Here is a 27,535-nt window from a genome sequence, read left to right as displayed (position 1 = left end):
TTGTAACTGGAAAAAAAATATTAAAATGGAAAATCTGCCAAAAAAGTGAAATTTTGAAATTGTATCTCTATTTTCTATTAAATCTTGTGCAACACCTAAAGGGTTAACAAAGTTTGTAAAATCAGTTTTGAATACCTTGAGGGGTGTAGTTTCTTAGATGGGGTCACTTTTATGGAGTTTCTACTCTAGGGGTGCATCAGGGGGGCTTCAAATGGGACATGGTGTCAAAAAAACCAGTCCAGCAAAATCTGCCTTCCAAAAACCGTATGGCATTCCTTTCCTTCTGCGCCCTGCCGTGTGCCCGTACAGCAGTTTACAACCACATATGAGGTGTTTCTGTAAACTACAGAATCAGGGCCAGAAATAATGAGTTTTGTTTGGCTGTTAACCCTTGCTTTGTAACTGGAAAAAAAATATTAAAATGGAAAATCTGCCAAAAAAGCGAAATTTTGAAATTGTATCTCTATTTTCTATTAAATCTTGTGCAACACCTAAAGGGTTAACAAAGTTTGTAAAATCAGTTTTGAATACCTTGAGGGGTGTAGTTTCTTAGATGGGGTCACTTTTATGGAGTTTCTACTCTAGGGGTGCATCAGGGGGCTTCAAATGGGACATGGTGTCAAAGAAACTGTCCAGCAAAACATGCCTTCCAAAAACCAAACGGCGCACCTTTCACTCTACGCCCCGCTGTGTGGCCGTACAGTAGTTTACGGCCACATATGGCGTGTTTCTGTAAACGGCAGAGTCAGGGCAATAAAGATACAGTCTTGTTTGGCTGTTAACCCTTGCTTTGTTAGTGGAAAAAATGGGTTAAAATGGAAAATTAGGCAAAAAAATGAAATTCTCAAATTTCATCCCCATTTGCCAATAACTCTTGTGCAACACCTAAAGGGTTAACAAAGTTTGTAAAATCAGTTTTGAATACCTTGAGGGGTGTAGTTTCTTAGATGGGGTCACTTTTATGGAGTTTCTACTCTAGGGGTGCATCAGGGGGCTTCAAATGGGACATGGTGTCAAAAAACCAGTCCAGCAAAATCTGGCTTCCAAAAACCATACGGCGCACCTTTCACTCTACGCCCCGCTGTGTGGCCGTACAGTAGTTTACGGCCACATATGGGGTGTTTCTGTAAACGGCAGAGTCAGGGCAATAAAGATACAGTCTTGTTTGACTGTTAACCCTTGCTTTGTTAGTGGAAAAAATGGGTTAAAATTGAAAATTAGGCAATAAAAGGAAATTCTCAAATTTCATCCCCATTTGCCAATAACTCTTGTGCAACACCTAAAGGGTTAACAAAGTTTGTAAAATCAGTTTTGAATACCTTGAGGGGTGTAGTTTATAGAATGGGGTCATTTTTGGGTGGTTTCTATTATGTAAGCCTCGCAAAGTGACTTCAGACCTGAACTCGTCCCTAAAAATTGGGTTTTTGTAAATTTCTGAAAAATTTCAAGATTTGCTTCTAAACTTCTAAGCCTTGTAACATCCCCAAAAAATAAAATATCATTCCCAAAATAATTCAAACATGAAGTAGACATATGGGGAATGTTAAGTCATCACAATTTTTGGGGGTATTACTATGTATTACAGAAGTAGAGAAACTGAAACTTTGAAATTTGCAAATTTTTCCCAATTTTTGGTAAATTTGACTTTTTTTTATGCAAAAAAAAATATTTTTTTAACTTTATTTTACCAGTGTCATGAAGTACAATATGTGACGAAAAAACGATCTCAGAATGGCCTGGATAAGTCAAAGCGTTTTAAAGTTATCAGCACTTAAAGTGACACTGGTCAGATTTTCAAAAAATGGCCTGGTCCTAAGGTGTAAAAAGGCTGTGTCCCTAAGGGGTTAACAATATAGAATCCTTTTTTCTGTACAGAGCTGACATGCTCTACTAGCTGCCTGTGGATTTTTTTGTCTTTTCCATCATTTGAGAAGCAGGTGACTTCTTATCTCTGCTCTCTGACCATATAAACACTCATTACAACTTAATCCTTATCTTACCAATAAGAATGTGACTTAAATAAGTGTTTATGACCTCTCAGTAGTTTAGAAAAGGGGGTTATTAGATGACCCCCACAAAGTGAAAGTACCAGTCACACAGTTAGAAAAACAATTAACCCTTTGTGACTGAACAGCTCAATATTTTTAACAAAGGCCAATTGAAAAATATGATTTTTAACCAAAAATAAGTTAAATGCAATCATAAAAAAATTTACTCCAAAGGTGTACAAATAAATCTGTAAAAATGTGGTCAGTGATGCCTCCGTGAAATTGTCTGCGATGGATCCGTGTTGGCTTCATTTGTCTATTTTTTGCTGTTTGTGTGTCATCCGTGTTTTACTGACACTGAGAGGCTGAAAAATAATTTTCAAAGCATCTCTTCCTAATCATTTGTGAAACAAGGATGGAACACAGATGGCATCCATTTTTAATCTGTGGTTTTCATGGGCCCATAGACTATAATGGGCATGATGGATCCGTGCTAAAAAACATACCAACTGACCATGCTAAATAGCTAATGTGTGAATACACACATTAAAATGAATGGGGACGTGTGCTGTCCATTGAGAACATGTACAGCATACCTTCCTGGAACACTGACATGTGAATGAGGCTTAATACTGACAGTTCATTGCAGTACAATACAGCATTTACTATACTAAATTGAAACAGGGATCAGACCCACAAAAGTTGATATATATATTTTTTTTACGTTACATAGTTATTACATAGTTACATAGTTAATACGGTTGAAAAAAGACTATACATCCATCAAGTTCAACCAAGGGACAGTAACATAGTACATAAGGCCGAAAAAAGACATTTGTCCATCCAGTTCGGCCTGTTATCCTGCAAGTTGATCCAGAGGAAGGCAAAAAAAAACTGTGAGGTAGAAGTCAATATTCCCTACTTTAGGGGAATAAAAAATTCCTTCCCGACTCCAATCAGGCAATCAGAATAACTCCCTGGATCAACGACCCCTCTCTAGTAGCTATAGCCTGTAATATTATTACGCTCCAGAAATACATCCAGGCCCCTCTTGAATTCCTTTATTGTACTCACCATAACCACCTCCTCAGGCAGAGAGTTCCATAGTCTCACTGCTCTTACCATAAATAATCCTCTTCTATGTTTGTGTACAAACCTTCTTTCTTCCAGATGCAGAGGATGTCCCCTCGTCACAGTAAGAGTCCTGGGGATAAATAGATGATGGGATAGATCTCTGTACTGACCCCTGATATATTTATACATATTAATTTGATCTCCCCTCAGTCGTCTTTTTTCTAAAGTGAATAACCCTAATTTTGATAATCTTTCAGGGTACTCTAGTTGCCTCATTCCAGTTATTACTTTAGTTGCCCTCCTCTGGACCTCCTCCAGCTCTGCTATGTCTGCCTTGTTTACAGGAGCCCAGAACTGTACACAGTACTCCATGTGTGGTCTGACTAGCGATTCGTAAAGTGGTAGGACTATGTTCTTATCACGGGCATCTATGCCCCTTCTGATGCAACCCATTATCTTATTGGCCTTGGCAGCAGCTGCCTGACACTGTTTTTTGCAGCTTAGTTTGCTGCTTATTAGAATTCCTTTATCCTTTTCCATGTCAGTGTTACCGAGTGTTTTACCATTTAGTATGTATGGGTGACTTGCATTATTCCTTCCCATGTGCATAACTTTACATTTGTCAGTGTTAAACCTCATCTGCCACTTATCTGCCCAAGCCTCCAATCTATCCAGATCCCTCTGTAGTAGTATACTGTCTTCTTCAGTGTAAATTACTTTACACAGTTTAGTGTCATCTGCGAAAATTTATACTTTACTATGCAAGCCTTCTACAAGATCATTAATAAATATATTTATAGGGAATGCAAATCCCAAAAGGAATTGAGACTCAGATTTCTACACGTTTTATAAGCATTAATATTTTTTTACTTTTAAGAATTCATCTAAACCCTTGTTGTACAAATTCTCTTGCATAGGACGCACATATCCGACATACGCCAACCATAAAGAATTTCCCCATGCTTAAAAGCACATGTATCAAGCTCCTTTGTGCAAGGAAAGGAGACCCGGTGCTTCATTGTAGACTTCTGCTGAGCATTGCCTCCCCTCCTGCCCAGTCTCTTCACTTTTATTTCTTAGCCACAAAAAGGGCGTAACAATAGAAATGGGCAGACCCGTCACCCGGCCACTTTTTTTATGTAACAAACATACAGAAAGTGATGATATACAGGAAGTGGTGATACAGGAAGATGAGAAACCACCATCATTTAAAATAACAAAACACATTTATACAGGGAGTGCAGAATTATTAGGCAAGTTGTATTTTTGAGGATTAATTTTATTATTGAACAACAACCATGTTCTCAATGAATCCAAAAAAACTCATTAATATCAAAACTGAATATTTTTGGAAGTAGTTTTTAGTTTGTTTTTAGTTTTAGCTATTTTAGGGGGATATCTGTGTGTACAGGTGACTATTACTGTACATAATTATTAGGCAACTTAACAAAAAACAAATATATATACCCATTTCAATTATTTATTTTTACCAGTGAAACCAATATAACATCTCAACATTCACAAATATACATTTCTGACATTCAAAAACAAAACAAAAACAAATCAGTGACCAATATAGCCACCTTTCTTTGCAAGGACACTCAAAAGCCTGCCATCCATGGATTCTGTCAGTGTTTTGATCTGTTCACCATCAACATTGCGTGCAGCAGCAACCACAGCCTCCCAGACACTGTTCAGAGAGGTGTACTGTTTTCCCTCCTTGTAAATCTCACATTTGATGATGGACCACAGATTCTCAATGGGGTTTAGATCAGGTGAACAAGGAGGCCATGTCATTAGATTTTCTTCTTTTATACCCTTTCTTGCCAGCCACGTTGTGGAGTACTTGGACGCGTGTGATGGAGCATTGTCCTGCATGAAAATCATGTTTTTCTTACCTTGCAGACTTCTTCCTGTACCACTGCTTGAAGAAGGTGTCTTCCAGAAACTGGCAGTAGGACTGGGAGTTGAGCTTGACTCCATCCTCAACCCAAAAAGGCCCCACAAGCTCATCTTTGATGATACCAGCCCAAACCAGTACTCCACCTCCACCTTGCTGGCATCTGAGTCGGACTGGAGCTCTCTGCCCTTTACCAATCCAGCCATCTGGCCCATCAAGACTCACTCTCATTTCATCAGTCCATAAAACCTTAGAAAAATCAGTCTTGAGATATTTCTTGGCCCAGTATTGACTTTTTAGCTTGTGTGTCTTGTTCAGTGGTGGTCGTCTTTCAGCCTTTCTTACCTTGGCCATGTCTCTGAGTATTGCACACCTTGTGCTTTTGGGCACTCCAGTGATGTTGCAGCTCTGAAATATGGCCAAACTGGTGGCAAGTGGCATCTTGGCAGCTGCACGCTTGACTTTTCTCAGTTCATGGGCAGTTATTTTGCGCCTTGGTTTTTCCACACACTTCTTGCGACCCTATTGACTATTTTGAATGAAACGCTTGATTGTTCGATGATCACGCTTCAGAAGCTTTGCAATTTTAAGAGTGCTGCATCCCTCTGCAAGATATCTCACTATTTTTGACTTTTCTGAGCCTGTCAAGTCCTTCTTTTGAACCATTTTGCCAAAGGAAAGGAAGTTGCCTAATAATTATGCACAACTGATATAGGGTGTTGATGTCATTAGACCACACCCCTTCTCATTACAGAGATGCACATCACCTAATATGCTTAATTGGTAGTAGGCTTTCGAGCCTATACAGCTTGGAGTAAGACAACATGCATAAAGAGGATGATGTGGTCAAAATACTCATTTGCCTAATAATTCTGCACGTAGTGTACAATATTCTCCCATTACCACTGGAGCGAACTTTATCCAGCCTTGCTCAGGGCTCAATGCCAAATAGTTACTATGATCCTCATGCATGTTTATTTACAGGACAACGTCATTATCTCCAGCGGCTGATTCGCAAGTTCCTTTCATATATCGTTCTCTTAACAAATGCACGGAGGCCCTAGCCGGCATCCATACATTTGCCAAGAAAACACTGCTACGATGAACAAATAAGCCTCCCCCGACCCACAGCCCAGCGCATAGCACTTGGACCATTCGCCGACGGAGACCTCTGCACCTGGTAGCTGTGTCTTCACATACATAGGAAGATATTCACTCCAATTATTTACCCTGACACTGAGAGACATGATGACAATACACAATATATTAAAAACACATCCTAATAAACACCTTTTTTGAAACTATCTACTGTTCCTGCTGTGACCACGCCCTGAGGAAGTCTGTTCCACAGCTTCACAGTTCTTACAGTAAAGAAGCTTTGATGCTCCCTGAGACTGAACTTTTTCCTCTCCAATCAGAGGCAGTGCATTTACATGGAACAGCTTTTCACCGTATTTTTTGTATGGCCCATTTATATATTTGTATAGGTTAATCATGTCCCACCTTAGATGTCTCTTCTTAAGACTAAATAAATTCAATTATTTTAATCTTTCTTTATAACTAAGACCCTCCATTCTTCTTATCAGTTTAGTCGCTTTCCTCTGTACTTTTTCCAGCTGCAGTGCATTCTTTCTATGTACTGGTGCCCAGTACTGAACTGCATATTCCAGATGAGGCCGCACCAACGCTTTGTAAAGTGGTAATATTACATCCCTGCCCCGCGAGTCCATGACTCGTTTAATGCATGACAATAATGATTGACATTGTATGCCGTAATTTAATCTACCATCCACAAGGACACCCGAATCCTTCTCTATAAGTGACTCTCCCAGTGCTACCTCACCTAGGACATATGTAGCACAGAGATTATTACTTTTGGTAATGGAATCCAAAACGTAATTCTGCTTTTACCACCAAATGAAGCGTGAACAAATTTCAAAATATGAAATTTGCTCATCTCCTCACCTTACCTCATAAAAAGCGTAATGTCGGGTGATCACATAGTACTATGTACAGTACCCTGAAATGGTACCAATGAAAATGTAAACTCATCCTGCAAAAAGAAAAAAAAATCCCTCAAATAAGACAAGCAGCAGCAAAAGAAAAAAACGATTTTTTCAAAAATGCTTTTAGTGTATTAAAAAAATAGACATATTAGGCATAGTAGCGTCCATTATGACATGCTGTATAAAAATATCACATGATCTACCCTATTAGGTGAACACTGTAAAAAAATTAAAGCGGTTCAAAAATAGCCATTTATGATCACCTCGCCTGACAAAAAGCAAAATTGAGCCATCAAAAAGTGTCGCTAGAAAATTAAAAAAAACATGGCTATCAGAAAATGGGAACACAAAAACATGCTGCTGGCCTGCCCCGTTCCCCACCCACGCCAGCACACTTTTTAAGACCTGGCGTGAGCAGAGAAAAGTTGCAGATTGGTGTATTTCTGGTTAGTAAATGACCCCCATAGTGAATGTTAATAAATATTTTATGAGGTACGTATCACTATTTGTATTAAAAGCAGAGAAGTTCAAATAAAAAAAAAAATAGCAATTTCTTTCAAGTTTTTAGTATATTTTGGATTTTTTTTATAAATAAAAGTTAAACATATTGACCCAAATTTACCACTAACATGAAGTATGAAGCGTCATGAGATTAAAATTTCAGAATGACTTGTAAAAGTAAAAGCATTCCAAAGTTATTACCACATAAAATGGGATATAACAGTATTTGCAAACTTTGGCCTGGTCAAGAAGGTGAATAATAGCAGTGTCAGGAAGGAGTTAAATGCAGAATAAAGTACATTTCTGTTGAATGTGGCATCTTCCTATAAACAGTAGCTCAGGCCAGGTCATGTTTAGGGTCAGTCATCATGGAAACTGGTGGGTCTGTATAGGAGCTGTATGTACACAGTTGAAGGTTTTATGAATTTATATTGTATATGCATTGTGTATCCTATAATATTTTGTTTTGATATATGGTCTTAGGTACATAGAACTATTAGGTGGTTGTCCCTCTTGTAATATTCACCCTGTAATCTGGGAATGTGGAATGAATTCAGTTTTATTACATTGTCATAAATTTTCACCTTTCAAAAAGGTAATTCCATTTAGCCTGCGCTTTTGAACAGTTACGTTCTTAGTCATAGTATAAATTAGATTAAATGCTTACACCTGTTTAGAAATCATCACTACTTGCCACTTCATCAGTTACGTAACTTTTGGGCCATCTATTAGTTACCAATTTAACCTGAAATGGATTTTCTATAGGAACAGTATTTAGTGAATTAAGATTAGGTCATTTCTATATATTAATTTAATTGGATACATAGTATTTAATTAAAATCTAATATGTTTCTCTCATTTCCTATTATTTCCTTTTCCAATCTCCTCACTGTTCCTTATAATGAACTAATTCAAAGCCAAAATGTCTTATCCTTTGTGAGCTTGGGTTTTCCAAAAATTCTGTAACTGATGAAGTGGCAAATAATGCAATGATGGCTGGAGGGTATATTGGGGAACGATGCAGATTAGGGTGAGTAGGAAAGTGTGGGAGGGGAGGTAAAATGAGAATAATAGTGAGCCATGTACAGTACAGACCAAAAGTTTGGACACACCTTCTCATTCAAAGAGTTTTCTTTATTTTCATGACTATGAAAATTGTAGATTCACACTGAAGGCATCAAAACTATGAATTAATACATGTGGAATTATATACATAACAAAAAAGTGGGAAACAACTGAAAATATGTCATATTCTAGGTTCTTCAAAGTAGCCACCTTTTGCTTTGATTACTGCTTTGCACACTCTTGGCATTCTCTTGATGAGCTTCAAGAGGTAGTCACCTGAAATGGTTTTCACTTCACAGGTGTGCCCTGTCAGGTTTAATAAGTGGGATTTCTTGCCCTATAAATGGGGTTGGGACCATCAGTTGCGTTGTGGAGAAGTCAGGTGGATACACAGCTGATAGTCCTACTGAATAGACTGTTAGAATTTGTATTATGTCAAGAAAAAATCAGCTAAGTAAAGAAAAACGAGTGGCCATCATTACTTTAAGAAATGAAGATCAGTCAGTCCGAAAAATTGGGAAAACTTTGAAAGTGTCCCCAAGTGCAGTCACAAAAACCATCCAGTGCTACAAAGAAACTGGGTCACATGCAGACCGCCCCAGGAAAGGAAGACCAAGAGTCACCTCCTGCTGCGGAGGATAAGTTCATCCGAGTCACCAGCCTCAGAAATCGCAGGTTAACAGCAGCTCAGATTAGAGACCGGGTCAATGCCACACAGAGTTCTAGCAGCAGACACATCTCTAGAACAACTGTTAAGACGAGACTGTGTGAATCAGGCCTTCATGGTAGACTATCTGCTAGTAAACCACTGCTAAGGACAGGCAACAAGCAGAAGAGACTTATTTGGGCTAAAGAACACAAGAAATGGACATTAGACCAATGGAAATCTGTGCTTTGGTCTGATGAGTCCAAATATGAGATCTTTGGTTCCAACCACTGTGTCTTTGTGCGACGCAGAAAAGGTGAATGGATGGACTCTACATGCCTTGTTCCCACCGTGAAGCATGGAGGAGGAGTTGCGATGGTGTGAGGGTGCTTTGCTGGTGACACTTTTGGGGATTTATTCAAAATTGAAGGCATACTGAACCAGCATGGCTACCACAGCATCTTGCAGCGGCATGCTATTCCATCCGGTTTGCGTTTAGTTGGCCCATCATTTATTTTTCAACAGGACAATGACCCCAAACACACCTCCAGGCTGTGTAAGGTCTATTTGACCATGAAGGAGAGTGATGGGGTGCTGTGCCAGATGACCTGAACCCAATCGAGATGGTTTGGGGTGAGCTGGACCGCAGAGTGAAGGCAAAAGGGCCAACAAGTGCTAAGCATCTCTGGGAACTCCTTTAAGACTGTTGGAAGACCATTTCAGGTGACTACCTCTTGAAGCTCATCAAGAGAATGCCAAGAGTGTGCAAAGCAGTAATCAAAGCAAAAGGTGGCTACTTTGAAGAACCTAGAATATGACATATTTTTAGTTGTTTCACACTTTTTTGTTATGTAGATAATTCCACATGTGTTAATTCATAGTTTTGATGCCTTCAGTGTGAATCTACAATTTTCATAGTCATGAAAATAAAGAAAACTCTTTGAATGAGAAGGCGTGTCCAAACTTTTGGTCTGTACTGTATATATATATATATGTATGTATATATATATATATATATATATATATATATATCATGCAGCCAATCACTGGCCTCAGTGGTAATGCTTGCATGAATGTTATGCAATTGTTTAGGTCAGAGATTGGGTATAGTGGTCACATGCAAGACTGGCAGGGACTAGTGAGGGCCACTGTAGTGGTGAGAGAATTAACATTAATTTTCTACCATTTCCCGCTCTTAAATCTCAGCCAACCACAATAAAGGGGTTATCTGAGTTCAGACCTGAACCCGGACACAACACGATCTGCACTCATTCAGCTTGCCCCTTGCACTGAATCGTGCGGTGCAAGGGAATTTTCTTGAGATCCAGTGACATAGTGGGCTCTCCATGGATAAGCGAGACTGAGGCTTGTTTTTACAGGCTAGGGCTGCGTTAAAGATCGCCCTATCAGAGCTAGTGTCATCACCGGGATCACTGCTAGGTGGAAGCCTCCGCCTAGCTTACCCATGGAGAGCCTGGTACATCACCGGATCTCAAGAAAATTCCCTTACTTAGATGCTCCACTCATTCATGCTGAATGAGTGCAGACCGGGTTGTGTCCGGGTTCAGATCTGAACCAGGACAACCCCTTTAGCTGTTTGAATCATGTTTTTCATTTTCAGTGTTATTTACACAAATGCTAAGAATAATTCTTGTCAACATGCAGGAAAGGGAATAAAAGTGAATCTACTGAGAAAACTTTCTCAGCCGTCTAGCCTAGTTTAGTCATGATTATTTTAGCTCAGTTTCTGCATACCAGTTTTTACAATGGAATGTCTGTCTTGAATGCCAAGATTGACAACCAATTCCTCCAACTAGCTTGTGTGGTCTTCTTGACTTGGTTTGTAGGTTTTCCATGTAATCTATACATATTAGAAACTGCACATTTGAAATTGCAATGACTGTAAAAACTAGTGACTGCAATCCCTAAACTCATTTCTAGAAAAACATGACAACTGAGCTGTGTAAGGTATGTGCCTCAAGGTGCTCAATAAAACGTCCTTCTTAACATTATATTATTCTCCCGAAATGTAAGTAGAGGGAGAATCTAATTATTTCTACTCTCATTAAATACTTGAACTATTCTTCCCAGCATTCCTATTTTATCCCTTTTTAAAGCCTGCTTAGTAATCTTATAGCTTATAATTTAAAAATAAAACTTTGTTGTCTTAGACATGCCTTATGAATAGGAATGCATCACCGATAGCCAGTCAATTGCTTTGTGCACATAATATCAATTAGAGTTTTTATGGCTTATGATCATATCTGCTACTATCTATATTTTTGCAGGGCATAACACTTATGTATACATTTTATTTCTATTGATGATAATTTAGTCATCTATGTTTTGTACTTTGCATTCTAAATCTAGGCCAGGTTCTGTTAAACAAATTGTGCTGCCATGGACATGGAAGGTTATAGATATGGGTTATGGACACATAACCAAAATCTGCCAATCCTTCTGATTTTAATATGATTAATTGAATCCCCAGTGGTGGCCGCAAGTTGTAGCAACATCTTCTGTTAGTGTAATGTCCATGTGACTCTCCTCCACAGATATATTGCCGTGGTTTGTATTTAGAGCGAGTGCCTGTGTGTAGACATAGATCTTTTCACTTAAACCGGTATGATTGATCTTTGTGTGGTTGAGGGAGTATAGTTGGTGGTTTCAATGTCAAAACTGTAAAATCTAGCAGATGCGTTTCAGAGTATTGCTTACTTCTTTTTCAGTGACTATCAAATACAGTAATCAATTCCTTCCATTGTTTTATACTGTTTTACTGTGCAAACCATAAAGTGGTTCAAAACAATTATAAATTTCTCTCGGATTGAAGTCTCCATTGTGGACTCTATATAATAATCTCACATTGTTTTCCACCATGTACAATGAATGATAAATAATAATGCAAGCTATATAAACAAATGACAATATAATTTAATACATATGCGTTTTCTATGTGTTTTTCTGTGGGATTTTTTGATATTTAATATATGTATACTGCACTCATAGAGGGGAATTTATCATGAGAAGAATATTTGAAGTCAGTATGTTTTGGAGCACTTTGTGCCATGTTTATCAAATGTCACAGGTTGTTTGATAAATTTGTATTTTCCTTAAACCTAACACTTCTGTCTAGAGAAGCTACTCCTGTTTTGCTACTCCGACCTCCTCCTGGAGTGAGATTGCAACTTTTTTGTGACTTAAAAAAAAGTTGCAATGATAAATCTGGAGTAAAACTCATTAAGATAGCTAACCACACCCAGTTTTCCACCCACATTACAAAACTGGAGTGAGTGATGTAAAAATGCAAAATGTCGCAAAAATTAGTGCAAGTGCATGTAAAAAGTCACAAATGTTTGCGCAAGTGCTTACAGTTTGCATAAGCAAGTGCAAAAAAGTTGCAAAATCCCTATTTTGTGACTTTTTTGACGCCAGAATTCAGGAGTGAAGGTATGATAAATAAGGGCCATTATTTTTTACACTTTTAAGAAATATATTGTAGATTTTCTATACAGTTTTGAAAATATATAATCATAGAATGCTCATTTAATATATAATCAACTGAAAAAAAAAAACATATGCCGTTAGAATTTCATTAACATTTATGTCATTGTTTGTGATCACGTAAAAGCTTATACAGGTATACTTTTTATTTTATTTTTATTTTTAAATGGTGGCTTGTGCATACATTTTACACATGCTTGTACAATATTTAATTATTTTATTTTAGGTTGTCCTGGAGCAAAAAAGAATGAATTCCTTACAAGTGTATTGGATGCATTAACTACAGATATGGTACATGCGGTTTCTGACTTAACATCCTCTTCCAGCAGGTAAGCTAGTGACTAGATTTGTTTAAATAAAAATTTACAGCATTTATTTTTATGAATATAACATTCTGGAATATTATAGCAAAACTTGCCAGACTTACAGAACATTCTCTTTAAAGAAAAAAAATAAGAGAGGTATATATTATGGTTGGATGGGTGGGCATTGCAAACATTACTACAGTTTGGTATTTGCTGGAAAAGAGTGAAATAAATTACAAACTTTTCTTGCTTTTCTCAAAACTAAGTGACTAAAAATATGGGAGTTTTATCGATGTGGACCAAAACATTCTCTCATTTAAAACATTGATTTATTAAATAAATATTTTAACAATGCAGACACTGTCATAAGTCATGCTCTGGTGCAAAAGTAAACCTGTAGCACCTCACTAAGACACACAGATAAACAAGGCTAAAGCATTTGGCTTGGGACGTCTATCTTAAAAGTAATCCTGACAGGATGGAAAAATACAGACTCAGTGCCAGAAGGATTTTTTTCCTGCAAGACACTGAATCATTCTGTTGAGCCGCTTAAGAGTGAGCGCCTGTGTGTCAAGGTAAAAAACATGTGGAGTCCAGCTGGCTTAATATTCAAAAATGGCAGCCAGTGGAAAGGTGAGGGAGAAATTTACTAAATATAAAGTTTTCAAGCTGGAAAAATGAAGTTATAGTAATGGTATAGTAATTTACTTAACAGTTATGTCAAGAAGCTAAAAGAAAGCATTAAATTACGGATGCTTGCCCAATCTGTAGTAAGAACTGATGTCTTCCTGATGTATCAACTATGTTGTATACTAATGTAATAATAAACAACATGTGGTAGTGGCATTATCTGTCAGTCCATCATCACTGCTGTTCTTCATTACCTGGAGGTAATTAAAGGAGTTTTCTGAGATTTTTTTTTTACTGTCGACCTCTCCTCTGGAATACTTGTGTGTGCAGGGCCCGGTGTAAAAGTACAGTGTTTGCACTGGGCCCCGCCGAGATGTTGCATCCAGTCCCTCCTCCCTCCCTGCTAATACCTCACAGCATCGCAACTGCATTGTAAAAATGGCAGCATTCGCCCCATAAGACTCACTGCTGTTTCCCCCCACTTTTTTTCCTTGTTAAAATAACTGATTTCAGATGTAAATGGCCAAAATGGATGCAAATTGAGCATAAGGCCTCTTTCAGACAGTCAGTATTTTGCAGTGTTTGATCAGTATTTGTAATCCAAAAGCAGTAGTGGGTCCAAAACACAGAAGAGATGCAAATATTTAAATTAAATTTTTTCTCTGTTTTGGACCCACTCCTGGTTTTGACTTTCAAATACTGACCGTCTGAAAGAGGCTTTATGGATGCTCAAAATATATCTATACAGTACAGACCAAAAGTTTGGACACACCTTCTCATTCAAAGAGTTTTCTTTATTTTCATGACTATAAAAATTGTAGATTCACACTGAAGGCATCAAAACTATGAATTAACACATGTGGAATTATTTACATAACAAAAAAGTGTGAAACAACTGAAAATATGTCATATTCTAGGTTCTTCAAAGTAGCCACCTTTTGCTTTGATTACTGCTTTGCACACTATTGGCATTCTCTTGATGAGCTTCAAGAGGTAGTCACCTGAAATGGTCTTCCAACAGTCTTGAAGGAGTTCCCAGAGATGCTTAGCACTTGTTGGCCCTTTTGCCTTCACTCTGTGGTCCAGCTCACCCCAAACCATCTTGATTGGGTTCAGGTCCGGTGACTGTGGAGGCCAGGTCATCTGGCGCAACACCCCATCACTCTCCTTCATGGTCAAATAGCCCTTACACAGCCTGGAGGTGTGTTTGGGGTCATTTTCCTGTTGAAAAATAAATGATGGTCCAACTAAACGCAAACCGGATGGAATAGCATGCCGCTGCAAGATGCTGTGGTAGACATGCTGGTTCAGTATGCCTTCAATTTTGAATAAATTCCCAACAGTGTCACCAGCAAAGCACCCCCACACCATCACACCTCCTCCTCCATGCTTCACGGTGGGAACCAGGCATGTAGAGTCCATCCGTTCACCTTTTCTGCATCGTACAAAGACGGTGATTGGAACCAAAGATCTCAAATTTGGACTCATCAGACCAAAGCACAGATTTCCACTGGTCTAATGTCCATTCCTTGTGTTCTTTAGCCCAAACAAGTCTCTTCTGCTTGTTGCCTGTCCTTAGCAGTGGTTTCCTAGCAAATATTCTACCAATGAAGGCCTGATTCACACAGTCTCCTCTTAGTTGTTCTAGAGATGTGTCTGCTGCTAGTGGCATTGATCTGGTCTCTAATCTGAGCTGCTGTTAACCTGTGATTTCTGAGGCTGGTGACTCGGATAAACTTATCTTCCGCAGCAGAGGTGACTCTTGGTCTTCCTTTCCTGGGGTGGTCCGCATGTGAGCCAGTTTCTTTGTAGCGCTTGATGGTTTTTGTGACTGCACTTGGGGACACTTTCAAAGTTTTCCCAATTTTTCAGACTGACTGACCTTCATTTCTTAAAGTAATGATGGCCACTCATTTTTCTTTACGTAGCTGCTTTTTTCTTGCCATAATACAAATTCTAACAGTCTATTCAGTAGGACTATCAGCTGTGTATCCACCTGACTTATCCACAACGCAACTGATGGTCCCAACCCCATTTATAAGGCAAGAAATCCCACTTATTAAACCTGACAGGGCACACCTTTGAAGTGAAAACCATTTCAGGTGACTACCTCTTGAAGCTCATCAAGAGAATGCCAAGAGTGTGCAAAGCAGTAATCAAAGCAAAAGGTGGCTACTTTGAAGAACCTAGAATATTACATATTTTCTGTTGTTTAACACTTTTTTGTTATGTATATAATTCCACATGTGTTCATTCATAGTTTTGATAACTTCAGTGTGAATCTACAATAAAGAAAACTCTTTGAATGAGAAGGTGTGTCCAAACTTTTGGTCTGTACTGTATATATATATATTTTTTTTTAGTTTTCTGTTATTCTGATGGGTCAGAAGAACGGAAAAATAAACAATAAACAGTGAGCCTTATTGCCGCTGCTCTCACTCCCCACTGTGTCATGGGGCCACTATTGTCCATGTTGCTGCCACTGCTGTTGGCCCCCATCCTCACTCTGTTATGGGTCCACCATTGTCACTGCTACTGCTGCTGCTATCACCCTCCCCACTCTATCATGGGGCCATTGTTGTCACTTGTACTGCCACTGCTGCTGTCAACCTCCCCACTTTCTCAGGGGGCCACTACTGTCAATGCCTGGCGTTACACTGATTTGGTCATAAAACCAGTGGTATCTCCATTTATCTATCTACAGTATCTAGGTCTAAACACTTCAGCGGTGATTCCTGCTTTTGACTCTGGCGCAGTGATAGCTGGAGATTGCATTGCTATGTATCACAACCACCGTATATTACTGTATATGAGAGGCACTGTGAACTGTCCTCCTGCTTGAGTTAGAGTGTAGCCCCCTCGGGGGGTTCTGAGTCTCATTCACACACTCGCAATAGATTGTTGATTCCCTTTACACACAGTACATTCACTCCATTTCTATCATTGATGCATTAGGCAGAATGTATAGAGCACGCTAAACTCACACACAATAGTATTTTTATCAAAGTGACTGATTCCCTAAAATGTATAGCATAACCTATCCCCTCCTTTCCAGCGTGTTTCACCAGCTTCATCAGGGGACAAGGGGTTATAAATATGCCCTAAGAGTAAAATCAGCTCAACTGCCAGTCTGTTGAATTGGTCTATGTTTTGATTCCTAAAGAATGTTACAAGAAACATTTTAATGTGGTTTTTGCACAAAAGGGACTTAAAATGTAGCTTGAAAATTCCTGTTGTTTCAATTGACTAGAGATATCATAAATGTGTAGTATGGACCACTTTTAAGGGGTTTGTCTATTTTCTCCATATAAGGGAAAAGTTAAAGGGAACCTGTCACCATGAAAATGCAAAGTAAGCTACAGGTTCCAGCTTATAGATCAAGAGGAGCTGAGCAGATTGATATGTACAGTAGCAGTGACATACCTAAGGTGTTTGGCACCCGGGGCAGGTCCTTTCTATTCCCCTGTAACCAGGCTGTGTGCTTCAGGATGTTGTAATGTTGGAAGATCCTGCCACGACCCATCTTCAATGCTCTGACTGAGGGAAGGAGGTTATTGCTCAAAATCTCACAATAAATGGCCCCATTCATCCTCTTTTTAATACAGTGCAGTCATCCTGTCCCCTTCACAGAAAAGCACCCCCAAAGCATGACGTTACCACCCCCATGCTTCACAGTAGGGTTGTCGTTCTTGGGATGCAACTCATCCTTCTTTTTCCTCCAAACATGACGAGTGAAGTTTAGACCAAAAAGTTCTACTTTGGTCTCATCTGACCACATGACTTTCTCTTACGCCTCCTCTGGATCATCCAGATGGTCATTGTCAAACTTCAGACGGGCCTGGATATATGATGATGACTTGAGCAGGGGAACCTTTCGTGCAATGCATGATTGGAAACCAGGACGACGTAGTATTCTACCGACAGTGACCTTTGAAACTGTGGTCCGAGCGCTCTTCATGTCATTGACCAGCTCCTCCTTTGTAGTTCTGGGCTGATTACTCACCTTTCTTATCATCAGCGATACCCCACGAGGTGAGATCTTGCATGGCGCCTCAGTCCGAGGGAGACTGACAGTCGTCTTTAGCCTCTTCCATTTTCTAACAATTGCTCCAACACTTGATCTATTTTAATCAAGCTGCTTAACTATTGCCCCGTAGCCCTTTCCAGCCTTGTGGAAGTCCACAATTCTGTCTCTGGTGTCTTTTGACAGCTTTTTGGTCTTGCCCATGGTAGTAGTTGGTGTCTGACTGACTGTGGTGTGGACAGGTGTCTTTAAAGAGCTCAGACAGGTGCTACTAAGTTAGATTAATGAGTGGAGTAGAGGTGGACTTTTTAAAGGCACAGTAAAAGGTCTTTGAGAGCCAGAATTCTTGCTGTTTCTCAGGTGTTCAAATACTTAGGTTCAGTAGTCCCAGAAAACCAACCAAAGCAGTGGTAAATTATTACACTAAAACATAACTTTTAATTCAACAATATTAAAATGATAGGCCCTTAGGTGATATGATCGAACCAAGTAGCTACTCTTAAAGAGTCACAAATCATAACAACTCAGGTAAGAAACTGAGTGCATGGCGGCACTTAATAAGAAAACCTTTGTTCCTACCACTCTGTCGTGAAAAACACTGGCCAATTCTCCTTATGGACCCTGATATCCGTGAGACTGTACATGATTACCAACAAATAACATTCAGAAAGGGTCAAAGTCTCAGGGATATTTTGGTCCATAGCCACTGCTCCTCAGGACCCACATCCGGTACTTGGTTAGATAAAAAAACGGAGGGTTGTTTTGGACGTAGTGGCTGCATTGCCTGTGGTACAATGAGGACCTCTAAAAGATTTTTCAGCAGCAACCTACAACATACCTTCTGCATTCGTGACTGTATTACCTGCCAAAGTCGTGGTGTGATCTATAAGATCACATGTGACTGTAAAATGGAGTATAAAGGTAAAACGAGAAGGGAGTTCCAAAGACTTGTTGGAGAGCACCTTGGTCAGAGACACGGCAGTGTCGAGACATGTACATGAACATCATCAGGGAGACTCACGGTGCATTAGTGTTGTAGGTATAGAACTGTTTAAACCACCCATCAGAGGGGGCGACTTGGACAGTGTCCTGTTGCAACGAAAGGCCCAGTGGACGTTTATTTTGCTCACCGTTTCACCCACCGGATTAAATTAGCAGCTGAATTTTAGCTCCCTAAGATATAGTTCTCTAATTTAGGATTTAGGATTATTAACAGCAACCTTCCTTATATTTATCCTGTTGTGCTGGTTTATATGTTAATCCTCTTTCCTCTTTAAATTCCATTGTCTTCTTCTTTTCCTTCCATGAATAATCCATGAATAATCAGTTGTAGTGTTGTGTATATACAAGCTGACTGTTCTATATCCCAGACCTGGTCTCTGATTTTTATTTGATGCTATAAATGCCTTTTCTGTGGAACATGGCCCTGAGTTGGGACCGTGCTGGTGTAGGTTGCTGGGGACGCACCCTGGTTGGCTCAGCAACCTGACTCACCTTTGATCGCACTGTCACTCAATGCGTTCTGACGTTAGGATGTGTTCATTTGATACTAATGTCATTACGCTTATCATTCAGGCACCTGCGTCCTCGCGCATTTGTAGTCTGACAACGTCCAGGTTGCATGATGACGTGAGGACGCACGGTACGCGGCAGTCATGGCCTCGGTCTGAAGTTTGTAAGCATTTAAAAGCTGGCACCTTTATTAGCGTGGTTGCGATCCATTGCCTGCGGCTGCTATCACACCCCTATTAGAGGCTAGGGAGCTATATCTAAGGCTCCCTTTCCCTCTTCTCCTTATAGTTTTTGAATGGTCATATAGGTGTGTTATAACTGGTATCACCTTGCCATCCTTAGAGGGAACAGTTGATGGTTAGTGGTTTGAGCTGGGATCATTAATATCTCCACCACAAATTGCCCTCAGTTTTTCTGCCCAAGTATCCTGATTAATTCCCCTTATGATTGTTATTTTGGAATATGAAACGTGCATGTAGGTACTGGGATTAGGATAGGGACATATCAGGGCCAGCAAACAGGGAAAGGTTCCAGACAGGGTCGCCCTTCTAAGGACGAGTGCCCTGTGGTGAGTCTGCTCTAACATCTAGTGGCTAGGGTTATACCACCACAGGGCCATATTAGGGGATCTTCAATCTTCATCCATTCTAGTAACATGGTTAAAATTTGACCGAGTAAATCTAGAAACCTATCACTTATTCAGAGGAATGGAAAACTAGACTTTAGCAAAGGCTCTAAAACCAGTGGTCAAGGGACTGCCGAACATTAAACAGGAGGTTAAACACATTGGAAGCAGAATGGACACTTTATAAACCACCAACGGTCAGATTATCTTTTACACTGAAGCGTTGATGCATCGTCCAGATCCTTTCAAACCTGTCAAAACCATCTAAACAGCTTTTCGACTGGCTAGAAAATCAAGACAACAGGGGGAGGTGTAAATCTGCGGATTAAATGTTTTCCTTTCTGAAACCTTACTTACAACTGTGAAGCATGTCTTTATTCAACTGTTGGGGGATACATATGCAGAGAAAATTGTTCTTGAGAGAGCACATAGGGTTTTGTGTGCAAAGCAAAACCCTTCGGACCATACGAGGGGTTTGCCATCTTTTCTGTTCACATGTTTAAAATGACATTTTGACAAAAATAGGAAAGTCTGGTGCTTTTATATTTGAAGGCTCCCAATTGTCTATTTTTCAAGATTTCTTCACTGTTACTCTGTCCAAAAGGAGGAAGATTTAACCTCTCTCTGATATGTTTCATAACTGCAATATTCAATATTGATGGCGGTTGCCTTTTGGACTTTCATTTTAAGTGTTAAGTGAGACCTTCCTTATTCACCCATCACTCTGATTTCCATTAGTGATGAGCGGCAGGGTCAATATTCAAATTCACAATATTTCGAGAATACTTTGTAGAATATTAGGCATATATCCGCAAATACGAAAATTCGAGATTATATTCTTGATTGCGAAAATCGTTAATGTAATATTCACATAATGAGCGCAAAATACAGGGTCTCTTATGCTACATTTTTCAAGCTGGTATACGTTTTCTGAGACTGGAGAAAATGGTTGGCACAGCAGAACATTAGAATAGTTTTATATGTAGATAGAGTGCTCCAATATGTTCGCACTTGCAAATTTTCGGCAATATCTACTACACTATAGATCAATCTAACCTACACTGACTATCTCCCCCTAACTATCTGAATTATATATATAAGTTAACTGTCTAATGTAATAACACAAAGCACAGACACTGCTGTCTCTTTCATAACTGCAATAAACTTTAGAAAATAGCTGCTGGGGAGGTTCTTATATAGTAAGGGGTAGGCAACTTTTCTGTTGGTTGCTAGGGATGTTGCTAAGCTGTGACAAAGCCTTCTCATTGGCCTACAAGCTAGAAGAAGGGAGGGATGATCACCTGATGTGTACTGTGTTAAAAAAATATATACAAATATTCGCAATTCCAAATATATAGCACTATATTCTAAATATTTGTGAATTCTCGAAGTGCCGATATTCGTGATAAAAATTAGCTTTTTGAATATTCACGCTCAACACTAATCTCCATAATGCTAGAACTAGAAGAACCAGATCTACAAGTCCCTGACTGGGGCAAAACCCAAGGTCTTACTAAGCTACCATCTATTCCTCCTCCTACACAGTGGGAACAGGTGGGCCCTGGCAAGGGGTCAAAGAATAAGAAGAAATTGGGAAAAATCACTCCGAAGAGAATTTTGATACTTCTTGAAACAGCTTACCGTGTGTTTCCCCTGATGGGTACCCTTAGAATAATGACCTTTAAAATATGGTAATTCAACACACCACAAAAGAGTAGATCTTTACCTTATTAAGAAAGCTTAAATCCAACATCATATTCTTGCACAAAATGCACTTCCGACACAATCACCTGCCCTCACTTTCTCATACTTCCTTCCCATACTGTTTCCACAGTACCTATTCTTCTGCCTCTAGAGGGGTTGGTATAGGATTTTGACGGCACGTCCCTTTTCAACTCAAATCTGAACTCCATAAACCAGATGGCCACTACCGTTGCCAATACGACTTTTACGTTTGCCAATGTATGGATTCCTCACAAACCAAGTGGGCGACTGCAGTTTTAGATGACTTGTCCCTCTTTTTCGAAGGTGCATACATTTTTGATGAGGATTGATTCTAGCACAATACCTAGAGATGAGATTTCTCAAAAATTCGATACGGCTGAATCGCCAAATTTTCTGGAAAAATTCAGTTCGATACAAATTAATTTGCGACGAATCGCATAAAAAAAATGCTATTTTTGGGCTGCTTAGAGCCTTTATATGGGTGTATAACACTGTGCCTTGCAGTACCGCTCATAGGGAGTGTGCTGGGGTACTGAAATTATACTGGCATGCACACTTCACTTATTTGGGCAGCGACGGGGCCAAAACCGACCAAATAACTCAAGTATTAACTCAGCCTTTCAGGTCGATGTTAGTGTACAGAAGAAGCACACTCCTTTTACACCCTTGTCAGCTGATTCCACGTACATGTATATATCTTTTTCTCTAGAAATATGACAATAAATGGCTTTAAGGCAAATAACACCAAATGTAAACGGAAGGTCCTATCCTTATCGTGCACTTATAAAACACTTTTTTTAATTTCACAATGACATTTTCTTTCACTCTCCCTAGCGCCTGCATAAACGTCAGTCCCTGAACAAAGTATGATAGTGAATGGCAAAATCTAAGATGGCCACCGTATTTATATGGCTGTGACATCACCGGGCTGGCTGGCTGCATGCATGGCATTATGGGTCATCCCGCCTTCCAAGAGTTCCTTGCCCCATGTCCTCACAGCCGCCATTTTATCCACCATTGTAGCCGCCATGTTTGGAAAAATTGCAATTCATTACATGAAGCGAGAGGAAATTCGCATTTGTTCAGAATCAAATTTTTCTTGAAATTCTGAACTACGGATGTAGCAGGGTTAACACACATGCTTTTATGAGACATGTTATCTAAACTTAATGCAGCTAAATGCGTTAGACATTTGCTTTTTAATGGCTTTTGTTTCAAGATAACAAAATGAGTTAAGAAATTTGAGTTAAGAGTGTGTGTGTTACCTGCTACATCTGTAATTCGACTTCATCAACTTTGATTCGCTCATCTGTAACTATACCCATCCATTGACTCCTCAAAATCTTTTACCTCTCTCTCACTTAGATCAATCCACAAACTCAGATCCACTCTAACTGCGTTACATGTCAGAGATGTCTGGAGAGTGTCACACCCAGACACATGTACTTTTTATTCTAATAGCCATCACTTGTACCATAGGCTCGATTACATTTTATTAATAAGCCAATGATGCCTACAGTAACTCATTTGAACATTAGTAGCATAACAGTCTTAGACCATACTCCAATCGCTTTACTCTTAAACTCTCTTCCTGTCTCTCTCTAAATAAGTTTTTTAAAACAAACGCAACTCCCAACATTTCTGACATAATTCTCTGAGAAATGTACAAAGCCGCATTATGGTACTTGCCACTTTTATACGTTTATGCATGCTTTAAAAACCAACTCAAACATTTTCTTAACATTAAGACTGCCAAAGTTCTACGTATATGTAATTACAAAAATTATGCACATGGTGATAGAGGTTCAAAAATGCTATTTCAGAACCTGCAAAAGAACAGAACATACATTTCTTCAATTAGGGCTTCAACAGGAGATAGCTTAAAGGACACAAAACAAATAGCTGATACATTTTGTGATATGTATCATACTCCGTACAACCTTCAAGCTAATGCATCTTCCCAATAGGTCCTCTTAAATCATTAGCAGGTTTGGCCTTCCTGGACACCCTGCACCTCCCAACTTTATCAGACAAAGCCAGTTGTGCACATACAGCTCCTTTCACTGCTCTCTATAAGGTTCTCACCTTCATCCCCTCCACCAAGAGCCCAGGCTCAGATGGTTTCCCAATAAGTTATTGGAAACAATTCTAAGATCTGTTTCTTCTGAGATTTCTTGGAGTCTGTATATCTCACCTCTCATGTTTGAAATGGCTGGCAAAACTTCTGGCGACTAAAGTTGCAGTAGTTGTTAACACTCTGATAGGACCTGAACAAGTAGGTTTGGTAAGTTTGGACTTGGTAGAGAAGGGAAATTTAATACACTAATTACTAACTCTGTTTAAAAAAAAAAAAAAAACACAATGTCCCTTTGGTCCTTCTCGGTACTGACGCTGTGAAGACCTTTAACAGAGTCATGGGATTAAATTAGAGCCATAATGGAGAAACTTGGTTTCCCAACACCTTTTTCTAGCTATATTTTCTCTTTACACAAACCCTAGTCCACGGGTGAGGATTATTGGCTCCCTGTCTGGCCCCTTCCATATTGGGAATGGGACCAGGCAGGGTTTTCCCCTTTCCCCTGCCCTTATACAAATGATTTGCACCTCCCAATAATCAAGGGCCTTCAAACTTTTTTCGCTCAACTGCTGCCTTTGCGGACAATTTAGTTGTCTTAATTACAAATCCAACTGAAACTTTACCAGAACATCTCCAGATTTATGCACGTTTTGCAAATGTTAAAACTTCAAGATTAATTTTAGCAAATCAGAAACACTAAATATTTCAGTCCTCCCAGCAGTAATTCAATCCCTTCAACACTTTGCTCCCTTTGAAAGTCCTAATTAGTCCCTCAAAGTTTTAAGTTTTAAGGTTGCAGATGCTTGCAAATTCCTTGAACTTCCATCCTCTACTCCTCTAGGTTAAAGAGCAAAGCATATTCCATACATCTGGATGGGATGGAAAAAATATCCTGAAATCCTATATTCTTCTTAGATTCCTATAGGTAATGCAGACAATTCTCATTAATTTACCCCAATCCTTTTTTTTTTAGGCAACCTGTGACTACATTGTTATCGTAGAGCAATTCTAGATGGTTAAGATTTATTCTTACTGCCTAAGAAGCTCACTTCCTCCATACATATTGATTTGGAACATCACTTGCTCATCCCTGCTCAACAAGCTCTTCTCTGGCTCTTGAAACCTTTAGTAAAAAAAATCTGAGATTACTAGCATACTCACCCAGGGCACAATTAACACTTGGCGAGCTATGTCTCCCACTTTGAGTTCTGAGAGAAACCTTTTCCACTAATGCCCTATCTGGCATTCTTATATACTGATTGACCTGGCCCCTCCATGAACACACTTCCATTCCACTCCACAAAATATTTTACCTCATGATCATCAGATAGACATTTCCCTTTAATTACTGCAAAAACACACAAGCAAATATATGTCTTTTATGCACGTATTTACCTTTAGAGGGTCCTGTTGACCTTTTTCACACTATTAAAACCCAATTAAGAGATTTACATTAGCTAGCAAAACTATCTCATCCACCCCTAAAGCCCGGTCTGTCTCTAACATTTATTCTCTCTTCATCCTGCATTCCTTTCCAGTAAAACCATATTATGTTCAGGAGTGGGAAAATGAGTTGGGGAAACAGTTCTCAGATAGTGAAGTTAAACTTATACTCTCATTCACACAGATTTTCACATTGTATTAGAATTCAGTACTTATTTAAACTCCTCAACAGGTGGTTCCATACCTCTTTTCCTCAAGTGTATCTGTGTTAATCTGATCGTGTATTTGAGGTGTGAAGGCTTGATGTGCTCATATCTCCCTATCTGTTTACCTGCCCTGGATACCTGCCATGCCAACTACATAAATATGATATGGAACACCAATATAACTGTTCAACCTGAAACTACCGTATTGTATTATGGCTTCCCACAGCTCAATTTCACCCCTGATGAGATGCCTGGGCACTTGGCTTATTCAAGATGTTAAATTATTTATTCCTTTAAAATGGATGGACTCTGACCCTCCATCCATCAGCAATGGAGAGACAAAGTCAATCAACTCTGCAGATTTTGGATAATATGATTAGGTTGAGGTTTATCTCAATTTGGTCACCCTGGCTTTCTCATTCCCACACTAGATAGTCTCATTGTACCTGGAGGTCCTCTACTGACTCTACTATGAACCCTAAATACATACTGTAGGTACATAAGTGCCAAAAGCAAGCTTCCTGTTGAAATACAGCAACAAAACCAAGTTTATTGCATAGAGCAGAATCAAACTTGATGTATAGATACAGTATCAATCTCACTGTATATAAAAGCTATCAGGACCAAGTTTTCTGCATAGATAGGGTAGCAAACCAAGCTTACTACATAGATACAGTAACAGAACCATGTCTAAACATGGTAAAAATAAAGTTTACATCAACACATACTGTAGTTTTTAAAATTAGACAGAGATCATGGGGTTGTGTAAAATTTAGAAAAACCCTATTCACATTTTAAAATGTCCTGCTATTACCACAATGACATTCCGGTCCCTGTTGGGCCTGGAGTGGTTACATCATGTTCATAGTTTACACAAGTCAATGGCTTCAGCAGTGATTTCTATTAATGAATGGAAATTTGTTCGCTAAGGCCAATGACTAGCAGCAGCATCACCTGAACAATGAACAGCACATGACTGCTGCAGGCCCATTGAGATCAGTTGGACATTTTAAAAGGTAATGATTTTTTTAAATTATTTTATACAGGTCCATTTTTGAAGAAACCCTTTAAATGCTGCAGCTTAAGGTTGACTGTCAGTGGGGGTGTATCCATGGCATGAGCATGACTTCTCTTAAAGAAGAAATCCAGTTACAGTTCTCACATGTTCTAATGCCTCTGCACATGGAATGTGAAGGATAGTAGGAAAGCTGGGTGACATTGTAATGCCTCCAGCCACTGTCAGGGTTTAAGAAAAGGAAGATGCACACTGTTGCGGTTAGTACTCAAGGTATATTAAATCTGGCAATATTTACTATAAAAATATAAAAAGGATCAAAATAAAAATCCAAAAAAACACAATATAAAACAACATCTAAGAAATCATAAAAGGCACATGAATGTTATCCCAAATATGAATGCTGTTTCAATATATACTCTCACAATAGACTCCAATGTATATAATAGTACTGTTGATGTTAATTACATTTCCAGATAGCAGACTTGATAGGTTGTTCACCTTCTGTGCATATAATACTGTCCTGTCCCTTAAGAGAGATACATATCTCTGTTTATAATCCTGTATAGTGTAATACTGGCTAGTAATAATTTTAAAATGCTACAGCACACATTGAAGTCTGTGGATGCACTCACTCTCCTAGGACAACCAGACTTGTCTCTTCAGCTGCTTGGTATCCGCCAAGCACTAGCACACCTGTACAACTAGCAGGCAGTTGTTAGGGATGATCATAGATGCACCTAGCTATGATGTCTTGCTTGCCTGTTGGCTGAGCACCTTGATGTTATAAGTTATCTATAATGTAGAACAAGATGCAATGCTGTGGTCCTCTTCAAATACAGGAGTCAACAGGTACATTACTTTAATGTGCAAAAAAGCAGATTGCTAGAGTTTATGGGGTTTCTAACCCACTTCTCAGCAGCACAAATCAAATGCAAATGCTTTTTACATAGATTTTCATTGTGGAAAACTGTGAAGGGGCTACAGAGGTAAGGCTAGTTTCACAATAGTGGTAAATTCTTCTGGCAGAGAAGCATAGTCAATGAACACTGGCAAGGTCAGGTAGTATTGGCTGGGCTGAACCAAATTGACTCCAGTTGCCCTGGAAATTGGTATATAACATGCTCTAGTCTCCTAAGACTCAGAAATTTAAGGAAAATGTGATCTCTTTTCATTCTTTTTTTATGATTTTTTTTCTCTCCCTCTACCTAAGTTCATACTGAACATGATGGTAAGTAAGCAACATAATGGTAGGCAGAAAAGCAGGCAGAGAGCAACAGCGGCAAGAT

At 39.2% G+C, this 27,535-nt stretch overlaps 1 protein-coding gene across 1 annotated transcript in view; it reads left to right on the top strand.

Annotated features, from left to right (window-relative positions):
* LOC122934466 (SPARC-related modular calcium-binding protein 2-like) overlaps positions 1 to 27,535 on the top strand; it is a 318,924-nt gene that overhangs the window by 231,661 nt on the left and 59,728 nt on the right. Inside the window, exon 8 of the mRNA XM_044289947.1 lies at positions 12,911 to 13,013. Coding sequence (XP_044145882.1) covers positions 12,911 to 13,013 — 103 coding nt within the window. The remainder of the gene's footprint in view (positions 1 to 12,910; positions 13,014 to 27,535) is intronic.

This window comes from Bufo gargarizans, chromosome 4 (genome assembly GCF_014858855.1).
Source record: "Bufo gargarizans isolate SCDJY-AF-19 chromosome 4, ASM1485885v1, whole genome shotgun sequence".
NCBI lineage: Eukaryota > Metazoa > Chordata > Amphibia > Anura > Bufonidae > Bufo > Bufo gargarizans.
Note: the sequence above shows the minus strand (reverse complement) of the source record. Positions and strands in the feature narration are given on the sequence as shown.